The sequence below is a fragment of the Hyperolius riggenbachi genome, chromosome 1 (genome assembly GCF_040937935.1).
Source record: "Hyperolius riggenbachi isolate aHypRig1 chromosome 1, aHypRig1.pri, whole genome shotgun sequence".
NCBI lineage: Eukaryota > Metazoa > Chordata > Amphibia > Anura > Hyperoliidae > Hyperolius > Hyperolius riggenbachi.
Window position 1 is genome coordinate 600,788,867 of NC_090646.1, and position 17,184 is coordinate 600,806,050.

Genomic DNA, 17,184 nt, shown 5'->3' on the forward strand with positions numbered 1-17,184 from the left:
ATAGCACTGCCTTGAATGTGTCTATACAAAGATACCAGCTGGCCTCCATACTCACTTGCCCACTATTGCACACAGTTTTAGCAGTTTTAGGCCCAGTGCAGACCGGGCGGATCCGCCGGCCGAATCCGCCTGAAAATCCGCATGGCTAATGTATCTCTATGGGCAGGTGCACACCGGCGGTTTGAGGTTTTTAGCAAGCCGCAAACGTGCTTCTTGCTGCACGTTTGCGGTTTCCTTAAAGCCTCAAACCGCCGGTGTGCACCAGCCCATAGAGATACATTAGCCACGCGGATGCTGATGCGGCCGGCGGATCTCATACAAAATCCGCTCGGTGTGCACCCGGCAAATATCGGCTCTCTGCTCCCAAAACCGCTAGCGTTTTGACGATCTGCTAGCGGTTTTGGTGTGCACTGGGCCTTACTCAGCAACTACCCTTCAGTCAGTGCTTTTGAAAATAAAGAAAACCCTGAGAATCCCTCATTAGGAGATAGACTAGTCCAAAACCTTTCAGATATGTCAGATTTGTTCAACCTGCAGTATGTGACAGCAACATAAGAATAAAATACAGAAAAGTATGCATAAATGATTTTTTTTTTTCAGACATAATTTATTGAGCATTTTAATTTTATAACAGCTCCCAGTCAGAGGGGCAGGCGCAACGCAACAGTGTACAAATCAAAACACCAGCTAGCACCATGATGCAAAGCAAAGATTGACCCCCAACAACATAGGCATCAGGAAAAAGACATTCAAGGAAAAGGAAAAGAAAATAATAATAATAATAATAATTTAAAACAAAAAAAAAAACTTAAAGCGGAACTCCAGTGAAAATAATGTAATAAAAAAGTGCTTCATTTTTACAATAATTATGTATAAATGATTTAGTCAGTGTTTGCCCATTGTAAAATCTTTCCTCTCCCTGATTTACATTCTAACATTTATCACATGGTGACATTTTTACTGCTGGAAGGTGATGTCACTGGAAGTAGCTCCTGCTTGCTTTTTGGCAGTTGGAAACAGCTATTCCCCACAATTCAATGAGGTTCACAGACAGGAAACTGCCAGGATCGTGGTCCTCACAGTTTCCTGTGGGAGGGGTTTCACTACAATATCAGCCTTACAGAGCCCCCTGATGATCAGTTTGTGAAAAGGAATAGATTTTTCATGTAAAAGGGGGTATCAGCTACTGATTGGGATGAAGTTCTGGAGTGTTCCCCTGCAGATCCAACCATCTTGACCACACCTTCTCAAACTTTTTACTAGCCTTGCGGTTGCCATATACCCCTCTCAATATAGGCAATTCCTTATGAATATAGGCCAGCCTGTCTAAAACTAGCAGAGGTAAGCTGTGATTCCATTCAAGCACAATACTTTTTTGAGGAATAATATACAAGACATCTAAACAGCAGTCTCTTGGGTTCTCATTTTGATTTCAGTGAATGTTATATAGTAAATTAAGAGAATTCTGTTCCTGGTGGGAACCATGTTTTTTGCCCACAGTTTAGGCTAAATCCTAATGTCATGTCTGCCCTTTGCTTTTTTTTGCTTTTCTCCTCCAATCGCTGAGCCACCTCAGCCTTGCTTGTAAACACAAGTGAGCAGGGGATCGTGTTTCAGATAAGCAGCTAGGCAGGGAAATAAATGGAAGAGGAGGAATATATTATAGATAATAAGAACTCCCAGCATGCAACTGTTTGGCACTGACTACTAAAGGGCCAGTGTTCCTTAAAGAGGAACTCCAGTGAAAATAATGTAATAAAAAAAGTGCTTCATTTTTACAATAATTATGTATAAATGATTTAGTCAGTGTTTGGCCATTGTAAAATCTTTCCTTTCCCCGATTTACATTCTGACATTTATTACATGGAGACATTTTTACTGTGGGCAGGTTATGTAGCTGCTACTAGCTGTTTTGGCTGTTAGAGACAGCTGTAAACAGCTAATTCCTGTCTGTGAGCCTTGTTACATTGTAACAAACTGCCAAAAGTACCGCGGTACTCAGAGCTTCTTGTGGGGAGGGGTTTCAGCACAAAATCAGTCATACAGCGCCCCCTGATGGTCTGTTTGTGAAAAGCAATATATTTCTCATGTAAAAAGGGGTATCAGCTACTGATTGGGATAAAGTTCAATTCTTGGTTGGAGTTTCTCTTTAAGTATGTGATAACTCCAAACCATAACAGCAGAAAAAGTTTTGAATGCAGGATTAGCATCTTTATCACTTAATACACTCCGACCAGTTGCTGTTGAAATTTGATTTTTATGGTGACAATCCTGCTTTAAGGATATTGTAAATAATTCTCAATAGCAGAATTTTCAGGTCTAGATGAATCTCATGCTTAGGGAAACCCCTTTGTATCCAAGAACACACATCTGCCCAGTGGGGAGGCAGCTGTGGATACCGCCAGACCACATGATAAAACCCAGCGGCCTGCTACAGATAAACATGTATTTTAAATACTAGAATTTTTCATAATAGTGGTCCTTTAAAGTGGACCTGAACTCTTGCACAGGACAGAAGGAAAACAGAGAAATGCAACCTATATGTATTTAGAGTTTAACCTGTCTAATTCCCCCTCATTTGTGTCTAATCACAAGTTGTAATTTGATCTCTCCCCTGTGTCACATGACTTCCACGGCAGACATGGCAGATAAGCTCATTTGAAAGCACAGGATGTTAACAATATGTCTGCTTCCATGAATCACGAAGTAGAAACACTGCAGATTTATTTTAGGATTTGTATCAACTGTAACAAAGAAATGTATTTTGTTTAAAGGTTATTATGCTGTTCCGTATCTTTTAGAGCAGAGAGGAAGTTCTGAGTTAAAGAGGAACTTCAGCCTAAACAAACATACTGTCATTAAGTTACAGTAGTTATGTTAATTAAAATAGATAGGTAATATAATCTCTTACCCACCCTGTTTTAAAAGAACAGGCAAATGTTTGATTTCATGAGGGCAGCCATCTTTTTGGTTGAAAGGAGGTGATAGGGAGCATGAGACACAGTTCCAACTGTCCTGTGTGCTGATCACCCCTTCCAGTTGCTAAGCAACGTGAACAACAACATAGGCAATCCTATCATGCTTTGCACAGCATCAGGGAAAAAAAGCCCGGGCAGTTTTCTTTGATGGGTGGAGCTTAGCTTAAAATGCAGCTAAAAATGATGCTTTGGTAAGAAAAACAAAGTTCTGATGCTGCGAAACTGTTAAAGAAACACCAAGCCTATTCAGTTCGGAGGTTCACTTTAAGGTCCCCTTTAACCTTCTCCTATACACAGCTCTGTGGCTTCTCTAGGGCTGCTCTGACTTTCTGGAATCCTCTCCCTGATCTTATTATAAATGCCACTACCTTTTAAAACATTTAAACCTGCCTTCTAGATCTGCCTCTTCAAAATGGCCTCTTCATATGCTTTACAGTGGAGGAAATAATTATTTGACCCCCTCACTGATTTTGTAAGTTTGTCCAATGACAAAGAAATGAAAAGTCTCAGAACAGTATCATTTCAATGGTAGGTTTATTTTAACAGTGGAAGATAGCACATCAAAAGGAAAATCGAAAAAATAACCTTAAATAAAAGATAGGAACTGATTTGCATTTCATTGAGTGAAATAAGTTTTTGAACCCCTACCAACCATTAAGAGTTCTGGCTCCCACAGAGTGGTTAGACACTTCTACTCAATTAGTCTCCCTCATTAAGGACACCTGTCTTAACTAGTCACCTGTATAAAAGACACCTGTCCACAGAATCAATCAATCAAGCAGACTCCAAACTCTCCAACATGGGAAAGACCAAAGAGCTGTCCAAGGATGTCAGAGACAAAATTGTAGACCTGCACAAGGCTGGAATGGGCTACAAAACCATTAGCAAGAAGCTGGGAGAGAAGGTGACAACTGTTGGTGCGATTGTTCGAAAATGGAAGGAGCACAAAATGACCATCAATCGACCTCGCTCTGGGGCTCCACGCAAGATCTCACCTCGTGGGGTGTCAATGGTTCTGAGAAAGGTGAAAAAGCATCCTAGAACTACACGGGAGGAGTTAGTGAATGACCTCAAATTAGCAGGGACCACAGTCACCAAGAAAACCATTGGAAACACATTACACCGCAATGGATTAAAATCCTGCAGGGCTCGCAAGGTCCCCCTGCTCAAGTAGGCACATGTGCAGGCCCGTCTGAAGTTTGCCAATGAACACCTGAATGGTTCTGTGAGTGACTGGGAGAAGGTGCTGTGGTCTGATGAGACCAAAATAGAGCTCTTTGGCATTAACTCAACTCGCTGTGTTTGGAGGAAGAAAAATGCTGCCTATGACCCCCAAAACACCGTCCCCACCGTCAAGCATGGGGGTGGAAACATTTTGCTTTGGGGTGTTTTTCTGCTAAAGGTACAGGACAACTTAATCGCATTAACGGGAAAATGGACGGAGCCATGTATCGTGAAATCCTGAACGACAACCTCCTTCCCTCTGCCAGGAAACTGAAAATGGGTCGTGGATGGGTGTTCCAGCACGACAATGACCCAAAACATACAGCAAAGGCAACAAAGCAGTGGCTCAAGAAGAAGCACATTAAGGTCATGGAGTGGCCTTGTCAGTCTCCGCACCTTAATCCAATAGAAAACCTATGGAGGGAGCTCAAGCTCAGAGTTGCACAGAGACAGCCTCGAAACCTTAGGGATTTAGAGATGATCTGCAAAGAGGAGTGGACCAACATTCCTCCTAAAATGTGAGCAAACTTGGTCATCAATTACAAGAACCGTTTGACCTCTGTGCTTGCAAACAAGTGTTTTTTCACTAAGTATTAAGTCTTTTATTGTTAGAGGGTTCAAAAACTTATTTCACTCAATGAAATGCAAATCAGTTGCTATCTTTTATTTAAGGTTATTTTTTCGATTTTCCTTTTGATGTGCTATCTGCCACTGTTAAAATAAACCTACCATTGAAATGATACTGTTCTGAGACTTTTCATTTCTTTGTCATTGGACAAACTTACAAAATCAGTGAGGGGTCAAATAATTATTTTCTCCACTGTATCTGGACCCCACATCACTAAGTAACCACTTTCTCATTCCCTTTCTCTATAGTAACTTGTGTTTCATCAATGCCTACAACTTTTAAACTGACCATACGCTAATGGATATTTTTAGATTAGGCATGAGGTTCAATATTGAATTGAATGAAGATCTACCGTATGTACTCGCGTATAGGCTGAATTTCCAGCACAAAAAAAATGTGCTAAAAAGTCACCCCCTCGGCTAATACGAGAGTCACTCCCACATTGTATGCAGACTGTTAATTGGTAGAATGTATAGCGTCTCCGTGCCCCCCTCCCAAGGCCATGCAGATCGGCGCGGTATGGCTTGTGCAGTGATCCTTATCTTATGACTCCCCTGCAGATTCCATCCCCCCTTCCCTCCCCCCCCCGCTATCTCTTTGTTCCCTGCCCCCCACCCCGGCAATGTGGCGGTCAGAGCGCAGCGATAGGAGCACTGACCTGTGCCCCCTGGCATTGATGGATACGATGGAGTGAAGTCGAGAGAGCAGCAGTGTCATGTGCAGTGCCCTGAGATCCTCTTGCCACTCTGACACAGTCACGGGTGTCCAATATCTATGACATCATCTAGTGGCGTCTTGAGACACAGTGACTGTGTGAGAGCAACAAGGGAATCCCCGGGCTCTGCACGTGACTCTGGTGCTGAGTGCCTCGGCTTATACATGAGTATGTATATGGTACTTAAACTATAGGATTTTTCATATCAATATTATTATTATTATTTTTATTTCAATGAAAACCCATTACAAACCTGAGAAATAGAAAAAGTATACATGTTTAAAAAATCTGGTATGGAAACTGCAGGTCAAAGAGAATGTATAGGCTACTTTACCAATCTATGGGACCACGCTCATTACGCATTTAAAGAGGAACTCCAGTGAAAATAATGTAATAAAAAAAAGTGCTTCATTTTTACAATAATTATGTATACATGATTTAGTCAGTGTTTGCTCATTGTAAAATCTTTCCTCTCCCAGATTCACATTCTGACATGTATTACATGGTGACATTGTTACTGTGGGCAGATTATGTAGCTGGTCTGGCTTTAACAGACAGCTGTAAGCAGCTATTTCCTGTCTGAACATTGTTACATTGTGGCAGTTTGCCCAGAGTACCGTACGGTACCAGAGCCTCTTGTGGGAGGGGTTTCAGCACAAAATCAGTCATACAGCGCCCCCTGATGGTCTGTTTGTGAAAATCATTATTTTTCTCATGTAAAAGTGGGTATCAGCTACTGATTGGGATAAAGTTCAATTCTTGGTCGGAGTTTCTCTTTAACTGGATTGCTTAGAGTCAAATGTGTCGTATGTGTCTGCTTTGCAGGCAAATAAAATCACACAAAACCACAGTGAACTATTCTAATAGTCTGGAATAGAAGATTTCCACTAGCAGAGCTTCAGCCTAGCCTATAGCCTAAAATAGCTGGCAATGCTGAAAATTAGGCCACACATTACAATGTCCAGCGCATTTCCAAGCAGCTCGCACCAGTAAGCAATGCGCCCAAAATACAGAACGCAGGACTTAATCATCATTCTCAAAGAGGACCTGTCATATACGTTCTAAATCTACACGCATGCATTATTTTCCTATCACCATATATATTTAAGCCTGAGTTGCAGCACAGTTTTTGTATGCATTTAAACCTCTGACACAGATGTCTCATCTCTATGACCTCAACTAGTGGCATTTTATGCATTTAAAAAACATTAATTAAAATTAACTATGCAGGGGGGGAAAAATCTAAAAAGAGGGCAGTTTCTACAAAATAAAAAAGGAAAATAGCCTCTGCACCAGTTCATAAATCCTCAACAATCTCAGACTGCCTGCTTACTCTCCTCACCCTCATGGTGCCCAGACATGGTACCATTTTTTTCATCCAATCTTACCATTTCTATGTAAATTAAGTGGATATACTGAAAGGATAATTTAGGCAGTTCCCTTATATTAGATAGAAATGGTAAGATTGGATGAAAAAAATTGTACCATGTATGGACACCATTAGTCTACCTGAAGCCACGCCTCCTCAATGGCTACAAGTAAAAAAAGAGGAGCAACATAAGTGGGGAAGAGCAACCGCTTTCCCCCTTCATGGCCATGTGACCAAAGTAGTAGTGTTTCAGACTGGCTGTGTTTCAGCAGGCAGCTGCCAATTGCTAAGGCAGTTTTCCTTCCTTCCTTGGCATGCTTCATTAGAAAAAGACAATTCTAGAGTCTCTATCAGAGAACTGTTAAGGCAAAAACCTTACAATTTGCCTCTGAGGGGCATTGTGGGAAGGTGATGTCATCTATAAGATGCACATTATGCAGACAGAGTCAAAGGAACAAGTATGCCACATGGAAAAGGCAGGCACAGACAGACCCTAGGATAAAATTCAATATGGCTACCTCATTAGGATTGAACTACTAAAATAAGCAGTTTCTTTTAGCATTTCCAGTTCTGATGAGTAGTAATTTTAAAGACTTTCCTTGGCTGTGTCTTTATAAAGTATACATGAACTCAAAAGACCGCTGATTTTCAAATCAAGCTGTTGCTTACTGTGAATTATAAGTACAGTAGCGTCTTGGTTATCTGGCAATGTCAGGGATTGGCTGATGCTGGATTAGTGTGCTTTCTGGTTGTTTGAGACTCAAAGCTAAAAATAGGACACGCTAATACAGCACTATAACCTACTCTATATACATACCATGAACTCTATATTACATGTAAAAATACAGCAACTGAAGGTATATTAGCCTTGTGGGAGCCGTGGAATCCAGTCTTTAAAGGATACATGGAGGCAAAGCTAAGAAAGAAAAGTTTTACTCATCTACTAGAAGCCGTGGCATAACTATAAATCATGCCATCCCCTCCAGCAAACCTTTGGTGGAGCCCCCCAATGTTCAGACTCCTTCCCTTGTCTACCCCTGGTGACCCTCGCAGCCTTGGGGCCAATCTTGTAAGGTTCATAAAACAAGTGTGGACATCATAATCTATCTCTATACCCATAACAAGTGTAGCAATAAAAACACCTGATGTGACGGAGTAAAGTAATAGTTGGGCCCCCTTACAGCTTTGGGTACCCCTGCGGTCTGTACACCACACAGGTACACTCCTGCCTAGAAGTGTATCAGGTCTCAGGCCCAAGTTCCGCTCTGCTATAGGCCACCGCTGTCCCCTTCGTAGGATCGCTACCTGCGGCTGGGTAGTGGTATTCAGTGCCTCTAGTGATCGCAGTTCACAAAGACTTGAACTACACAAGCGCAGAGCGCTCTCTGCTAAAGAAGCGGGAACACCAGAGGCATGTGGCACAGCCATGCATGTGCAGCCATGGGTTGCGATCTTACGGAGGGGGTGGCCTGCAGCAGAGGGGAAATTGGGCGTGGGAACTGATAGACTTCTTCTCCCTTAGCTTTGCCTTATGTATCAGTTTAACCACTTGAGGATCACGGGTTTAATCCCCCCTAAAGACCAGGCCATTTTTAACAAAATTGGCCACTGCAGCTTTAAGGCCTTGCTGCAGGGCCGTACAACTCAGCACACAAGTCATTCCGCCACCCCTTTTCTCCCCACCAACAGAGCTCTCTGTTGGTGGGCTTTGATTGCTCCCCCAATGTTTGTTTATTTTTTTATCAATATTTGTTATTTTTTAAATAAATATGCCTATTTTTGTTATAATTTTTTATTCCCCTCCCTCACCCCGCTAGCCTATGACAGTGATCAGCTGTCATAGGCTTCAGCCAATGAGAGCTGATTGCTCTCCTGTGTCCCAGGGGGACAGCCGTGTCACACGGTGAAGCTCTGTCAACCAAGCGAAGATGCAGGCACATCCATGTGCAATCTCCTGCAAATCCCTGCCCCAGGACTTTATGACGATTGGCGTTAGGCGGTCCTGGGGCTGCCACCGCGGTCGGCAAGTAGTTAAGCACAGCAGAGCTCACAAACAGAATAGAAACCACTGCTTTGAGTACTGTTGAGGAGTTGTGCTGGTTGGTGGAAACTGCTGGTTAGTTGAGTTTGGCATAATCTGAACTCTACTGTATTACAAACTTTTCCAATTTAAAGACTCAAAATTCAAAGATTGTTTAGCTGTGTTTGCCTGCAGCTGTGCACCTAGCAGAATTAGGAGCACTGGTACATGTGTAGTTTCCCACAAGTTTAACACACCTAACCGGCCCCAGAAACAGGTATTTTGCCCTCAAATTTGCTCCTCTACACTATTTATATTTACTTTATGCACAATGTGTGCGTTGTACAACACAGAGAAACGCACATCACAAATGCATACATGATTTTGTGCAGGTTTTTTCCTATGCAGTTTCATAGTCCATTCACTACAGTGAAACCGCAGACCAAAATCACTGCAGTGTCTCTCTCTAAATGCACCAATCAAATCGCATATGCTGTGAGTGTTGCCTCCAAAATGCAAAAATGTGTTATGTGTTGCAAAAGGTCGACCTTAATGTACACAGCCTTTCATTTTGTTTAGTTTTTGGTTCAGTTAGGCTTTAAAGTGTACTGAGGCAAAAGGTGCAACAAAAAACAGATACTCACCTGGCCTGGCCTCCACCATTGCTGTGCATGGACCGCCATATCCAATGAGCATATCCAATGAGCTTGTTGGATATGTGGGGATCTTCAAGAGGGTCCTGGTCAATGGCAGTGGGGGCAAGGAGGACATAGGAAGACTCTGGACTATCCAGAGGCTTCCCTTGTGCGCATGAAATAGAGGTGCGAGGAGAAATGGGCGCCGGGTGAAGCCGACATAAGTCTAAACAATAAATGAAAAAATATTTACCGTGGTAATAATGATAGTAAAACATTGGTAAATGTTACCAATATTTTACTACAACTAAACCTAACCCTACTCTCCCACAGAACCCTCCCCCCTTCCGATACCTAACCCGAAAATCCCTCTTCCTGACACCTAACCCTAACCCCCCCCCCCCTTCCTGGCACCTAACACTAAAACCCCCCTTTCTGACGCCTAACCCTAAAACCACCCTTCCCAACACCTAACCTTACTAACCCCCCTTCCTGGCACCTAACCCTAACCCCCCCCCCCCCCTGGCACCTAACCCTAACATCCCCCTTTCTGACGCCTAACCCTAAAACCACCCTTCCCAACACCTAACCTTACTAACCCCCCTTCCTGGCACCTAACCCTAACCCCCCCCCCCCCTGGCACCTAACCCTAACCCCCCCCCCCCCCCCGGCACCTAACCCTAACATCCCCCTTTCTGACGCCTAACCCTAAAACCACCCTTCCCAACACCTAACCTTACTAACCCCCCTTCCTGGCACCTAACCCTAACCCCCCCCCCCCTGGCACCTAACCCTAACATCCCCCTTTCTGACGCCTAACCCTAAAACCACCCTTCCCAACACCTAACCTTACTAACCCCTCTTCCTGGCACCTAACCCTAACCCCCCCCCCCCCCCTGGCACCTAACCCTAACATCCCCCTTTCTGACGCCTAACCCTAAAACCACCCTTCCCGACACCTAACCTTACTAACCCCCCTTCCTGGCACCTAACCCTAAAGCCCCCATTCTTGGCACCTAACCTCAAAACCCTCATTCCGAACCATAACATTTTAAAAACAATTAATTTAAAAATGATTATTTTCAAAAACAGAAAAATTTCAGTCAGACTGGCCCAGCGGCCGCTAATTATCGGGCACCCAAATCTGTGATTTGAGCACCCAATAGCCGATATTTGCTTTTGCGTTTATGGGGCACCTAAATCGTCCATTAGATGGTTCCCTTCCCTCTACCTAGGTAAATACCGTATCCATTTTTTGTTGCAGCTCTCAGCTCGTGTTTACTCTAACAAGCGTAATTATTGCCTTTCCCTAAAACAGGACAGGTCCACTTTGACAATACTGCAAAATACACAGCGCTGAATTTAGTTCTGAATGTTGTGGCTGGATGCATAGCCATATTCATGAATTAGGTCATAAGACCAGCATGTTTGCTTGTTTTTTTTTTTTATTTAATTTAGTATTTATGGCTCTTTTACATATAACAGTTTCTACATTGGGTCCCTCAGATCCTCCCACAGCCATTGTTTGGCATTTACATTACAGCTGCGGTTGTACTTGAAGTATGTGACTTCACAGACCTCCTATCTCTACTATATGTTCACATCCTATAAAGACCTTAGCATGGCTTTTGTTTGCGCTCTCATAAAGCAACCTGAGAAGAGGTGCTGTCATGGCAACAACAGTCAAAGCATAACACAGAGTGCCAGGCATTCCTTGGATGAAATAACCAATACACGCACTATTATGTACCTTCTGGAGCCGCCCAGGTAAGTGAAGGTGAAGGTAGAGTCCGAGTATCTGAAATCTAGGAAGAAAAAAAAAAAAGACAGCATGAGGCAATGTATTCCCAATGGATAGCAGCAACACCCCCTCCCACCCCAGCTCCTCCAATGATGAGGTAAGCAAGCTCTGGCCACCTTACACGCAGGAAACCCCCATTTCAACAAGTGCACTGGTGCCATGGCAACCGAGATATTTCAGCTGTCAATGCAAGCAACGACACAGCAATCCTGTGGTCTTCTATACCTATACATATAATGTAAAGGAAAGACCATGTCTAGCCTCATGATCTTCTCCTAGATGAGGAATGGATAGAAGCAACTGTAACACTGATGGCCATATTAAATTAAAAAAAGGAAGATAGTGACATGATCACCCAATCACAATGCTCCTTTGTATCAGCATTGTCACTATCAGCAGTGAAAACCATATAAATAATGTTATATATGACAACAGGCTTATTTATTAACAAGACATAGAACCATGGCGTTCAAAAAAGAGAACAGAATTGGATTGTGACCCGGATCTTACGCTAACCACACACATTTCAATTGTGATCGTTCGACCCAACAAAAGGCTCGCGTGCGCAAGATCAAACGGACAAGTTAAAAACAGTCGATCCATCGCAATTGTTTTGAATCCAAAGCGATCTTTTTAACAAATGCGAGAGACGGTAAATACAGGTGTCATAGAATCGAATAGACCAATTTCATATATTCACACAAGCGTTTTAAAATCAATCATTTAAGAGAACTGCGTTAAAATCTATATGTGTGTTGCTAGTATAATCCTCTCTAGCCAACCGTTGGCTCATCTCTGACGCTGAACCCTGGCAGCCAATCAGAAATCAGCTTTCAGCGGCGCGGAGCGTGGAAACTAATGAAAGCAAGCGATGGGTTCGTTGCCGTGGGTGATCGCACATACTTGCAATGCTTGAATCGGAGGGGTGCAACACAAGCAGATCTTATAAGGAAGAAGCAGGTGAAATAAGCCCCATGACCGATAAAGGCGAAAGGGGAGGGGGAGGTGATAGGAGGGAGATCATCATGCCATGTACCCCCCCCCTCCCCCTTAAATAACTCACCTGAAAACAGGCAGTCCTTCTCCGCCTTGCACTTTTGGATGACAATGTCGATATCCTTCTGAATCCTCTCTTGCCTTGAACACATCCCCATGAAATGCACTCCCTGGGAAAGCAAGCTTTATCGTCCCCCCCAGTCCAGTGCTCAGTAAAATAGATAAAACCAATAGAGAGCAGGCTGTGTGTGTTAAATGGAAGCAGCCCAGGCTTCAACAAGACGATGCTGTCACTGCTGGAGGAGGATGGAGCTGCTGCTGCTGCTTCTTCTACTGCTGCCACTGCTGCTGCTGTTTCATTGCAATTTCCTTTGCGAGTTGATGAAAAACCTCCCCCGCAGTAGATAGCTTGTCAGTAGCAGTGCATCGAAGAGAGGGAGTGAATAATAACAACCATCAGCAACACTCTACGTACACACTTCCAATGACTGTCGCCCGAAATGATCGCTAGCTTTCAGGGGGAACGATTTGCATGTTCAGCAGTGATGCATTGTGGGACACCTCATAGGCTCACTCCAGCCAGCATAGTCACCAATACTTTCTGTTTTAAGAAGGCAAATTTCTGTTTGGTGATAGGAGGGCAATAGAGAGAGAAGGGAGAGAGAGAGAGTGATGAGCAGACAGGGGAGGAGAGGTAGAGAGAGGCAGCAGCAGCAGGGAAGGAGGGAGGGAGGAGGAGAGCTCAGGCTGCAGCTAGTCAATGTACAGCCGCAGCAGACACTGGAGCTCCCTGGAACTGTGCACACTCACACACACACTCACACACACACACACAATCTTATTATTATCCAGGCCTCCCACTACAGGCACACCCACAGACAGCACATTATGTGGGCAATAGGCAGCCTCTGCTGTCTGACTCATGCACAGCCCTCAGCAGGGTCATGTTTAGATCATCATCATTGCTGCTGAGGGGTTAGATCTCTACAGGAGGATCAGTGCTGCTGCCCGCCTAGGACTGTATTAGCTGTAGCTGGTGTCTGTAGCCTGATCCTTTCCTTGGATCCCTTAGTTGCCATGGTAACGGTGAAAGCTGGGAAGAAATGGATCACCAAGGTGTGCGTGTGTGTGCATGTGCGTGTGTGTGACCCAGGCTGACCCCCGTGCCCACAGACCGCATAGAGAACATGAGCGTGGTTGGTAGGTCTCATGACGATGGGTGCTCGGATTCCGATGTGGTGTGATGTTTTGCAACTTTATCAAATTTTGCAACCGGTTGCACTATAGGTATAGCTAACAGAAAGTGCAACCTAACCATTGACTTCGTCTTCAACCTATTTGTATCACAAAATGCAACCCAACCAAACCCTATTCTCACACAAAACCCTCCCCTCTTGCTCAACTAATAACCTCCCCCCCCCCCCTGGAGGGAACAATCCCCCCTCTTGCTCAACTAATAACCCCCCTGGAGGTAACAATCCCCTGTTCTTGCTCAACTAATAACCCCCTGGAGGGAACATTCCCCCCCTCTTGCTAATCTAATAACCCCCCCTGTAGGGAACAATCCCCCTTCTAGCTCAATGGGATCCGTGGTTGCAAAAAATTACAGGCGTGCAAACAGAGGGAAGCCACGACTACGCAGTTATACACTGTCCTCTATAGCAAGTTGCCTCTCCTGCAGCCAGAGCAACACCCTACGCCACCTGATGCATTGATAGCTCATTGACATGAATGAGTGTTGTGGGCTAGGATACCAGGAATATGGTGTCTGCATGGGCGTCCGCAGAAAATTTTCGGGGGGGGGGGGGGCAAAAAGGGGGGGGGGGGGAGAAGCGGGCGGCGTGCCGGAAACTTAATGGGGCTACGTCATGCGGCATGGGTGTGGTCATGAACCAGAATGTGGGTGTGGTCGCGGGTGGAGACAAGTTTACATGAACTTAACAATGGTGGGACATTAGATTAGGACAGTGGTGGCGAACCTTTTGAAGATCGAGTGCCCAAACTACAACCCAAAAGTCACTTTACTATCGCAAAGTGCCAACAGCAGCTTAACCACCTCGGCGTTCTGATTCCCAAGGATTTCTGTGCAAAAAGCGGTACATTTAATTTTCAGCACCTTTTTCCTGTAACTTACCAAAATGAGCCAAGCAAGAGTTTAGTATACATTCTGAGTATAATAAAAGTGTCAAACACTAATTCTTGTCAAAAATAAAATAAAATTTATGAATAACTAACTGAAATACCTTGCATTTTTCCTCAATGCAGAAATATAAAGAAAATGCAGAAATAAATAAATCAATGCAGAAATAAATAAATGAAGGCAGAAACAAAATTATACAGGCTACAAGTGTACCTTAGAACACTTCTTTAGTGTGGTAGATCTTGAAGCATGGTAATGCGCAAAGTGGCACGTCACAATCTGGGCAGTAAGTGCGGGTCTCCTTCCGCATCTTTTTGCCATCCTTGTCCTTCTTATTGCAGCAAACAACGCACCTTCTTGTAGGGTTTGCTTTCTGTGGGGTCGGTGGCAAGTACTCCACAAAGTGTCTCCCTGAAAGCCGTGCCGGATTCACGACATATGATGCCCTGCGCCCCGGTCTAGATGTTGACTCTGGTGCGGGGTACTTCGTGCAGATTGCTTCCGTCAGCTGCCAGACAAAGTCATGGTGGGGTACAGGCCTTACACACCTTTTCTTGTAGAGCACATAGCCATTCCACAAGCACTGCTCAAGTAAGTGGCGGAAAATTTTTTTATAATATTTCCGCTGCTGCTTGCGGACAGCCGGATAGAAAGTCATGGCTCCATCAGCCCTGTCCACACCCCCCATAGTGTTGTTATAATCCAGTATGGCTTTGGGTTTATCCACCTCCTGTTTACTCCTGTTGGTGGTGCGGACAGTCTCGGCATTATGAATAGTGCTGAGGACACAGACATCACGTTTGTCCTTCCACCTTAGAGCCATCATTTTGCCTTTCTGCCAGGCAACGACCTCCCCCTTTTTCAGCTTCCTGGCAGAAAAGGCCGGCGGCAGATTCCGACGGTTAGCCCTCAAGGTACCATAGGCATCGGTTTTATGCTGGACCAGGTAATCAAAAAGTTCAGGGGAGCTGTAGAAATTGTCTGTCGTCAGGCAGTACCCCTGATCCAGCAATGGCTCAATTAGGGTTAGGACAGAGGAGGTGGCACACCCAAACTGGCTGAACTGAGGGGCAAATTTGGTGCCTTTGCCCGTGTAAATTACAGAGTTCCAGATGTACCCGGAGTTGGCCTCACAGAGCATATACGACTTCACCCCAAAGCGTGCCCTTTTTGAGGCAATAAATTGCACCCAGCTCAGTCTCCCCTTATATGCCATGAGGCTTTCGTCAACCGTGATGTCGCGATCTGGAACATACACAGCCTTGAAGTTCGCAACAATCATCTGGTATATGTCCCAAATTTTTTTCAGCTTGGGTGCGGGATGGGTGGCCTCATCAAACTCCTCGTTGTTTCCGAAGTGCAAATACTTCATGATGAGGGTATACCGTGGCTCGGACATAACAGATCCAAAGAAGGGCGTACTGAGGATCTTATTAGTGGTCCAGTACCACTTCTGCAGCGGCTTACCAACAACTCCCTGGAGGATGACGAGCCCCAGGAACACCCAGATGTCGTTGCTGGTCACAGGTTCCCACTTCCTGCTCCGCGAGAACCTGGGTAGAGAAGATCCCTGCTGATGTTGCGCTGCATAGCGATTCGTCTCCTCAACAATCTTGCGGATGACGTCATCAGTCAGGAAGAGCTCCAGAAAGGACAGCGGACTCTCGTCGCACGCGATCTTCTGCCCGGGTGCCCCTGTGAAGGGGAACCTGGGTGGCGGAGCTTGAGTGGGGCTCCCCAGCTCACACCAGGTGCGTGCGACCGTCACTGGCTCCTCGGCTTCCTCATCACTGGTCTCCGTCTCCGAAGACAGGTTACCGGGAACATCGCTGTCTGTCGATTCCTCTAGGAGCTCGTCTTCGCTGTCGCTTGCCTCGAGGACATCCAACAACTCCTCGTCACGCACACGCCTCCGGGAGGACGAGGCCATGACCCCAAGCAGGGTACGGGGTCACGAGCAGCGACAAAAAAAAAAAAACAAAAAAAACCAGCAAAAGCAAACGCACAGGGATCACAGCGTCTTGAAAAAGACGGAAAGCAATACGCAATCTGACAGTAATATGAACGAAGCTAAGGCTGGAAAAAAAGCAGTAATCGCACAGAAATCGCACAGAAATCACAGATGATAGCTGTAAACAGACTAACACTGGACGCTGAGGACTCTGAAAGAGGGAGAGCCAGTAACTGTTCAGGGCTTTTATTGAGAGCTGACAGGTGTTTGTGTTTGTGCAAACAACTTTTTGAATTACTGTAGCATGATTGGATTACATAGAGTTTGTGTACCTATGTAATCCAATGATGCAGTCGCCGCGACGGACACTAGGGGGCGCAGGAGCCGGCGTCAGAGGAAGTGGCTGGGCTACGCCATCTTCCCTGACTGCCAGATCTCCGTAGGCTTGCGGAGAGGAGGGGAGCAGGGACCGGAGGATCGGGGGAGCCTGGGGAGCGGGGACCGGAGGATCGGAGGAGCCTGGGGAGCCTGGCGCCGGCGATCAGAGCCAGCAGGAGGGAGAGGGAGCCCCGCAGCAGCCGCAGCAGCACAGAGGAGGCGGCGGAGATCACGCTGTGCACGCTGGTGAGTGGGGACAGCGCTGGACGAGCTGAGCTCGTCCTAAACACTAACAGCAACTTTTTCTTGGACGAGCTCAGCTCGTCCAGAACGCTAGGGTGGTTAAACT

The 17,184-nt window shown here is 45.2% G+C and overlaps 1 protein-coding gene across 2 annotated transcripts in view; it reads right to left on the reverse strand.

The window, feature by feature from the left end:
- PARP8 (poly(ADP-ribose) polymerase family member 8) overlaps positions 1 to 17,184 on the reverse strand; it is a 438,516-nt gene that overhangs the window by 417,394 nt on the left and 3,938 nt on the right. The window contains exons 1-2 of one of the 2 annotated variants that reach the window (XM_068249466.1): positions 12,434 to 13,035; positions 11,320 to 11,374 (exon numbers count right to left, since the gene is read on the reverse strand). In XM_068249466.1, the coding sequence (XP_068105567.1) occupies positions 11,320 to 11,374; positions 12,434 to 12,524 (146 nt within the window). In that variant the 5' untranslated portion in view covers positions 12,525 to 13,035. Of the gene's footprint in view, positions 1 to 11,319; positions 11,375 to 12,433; positions 13,036 to 17,184 lie in introns of those variants that run through there. The other variant, XM_068249475.1, reaches the window with a different exon arrangement.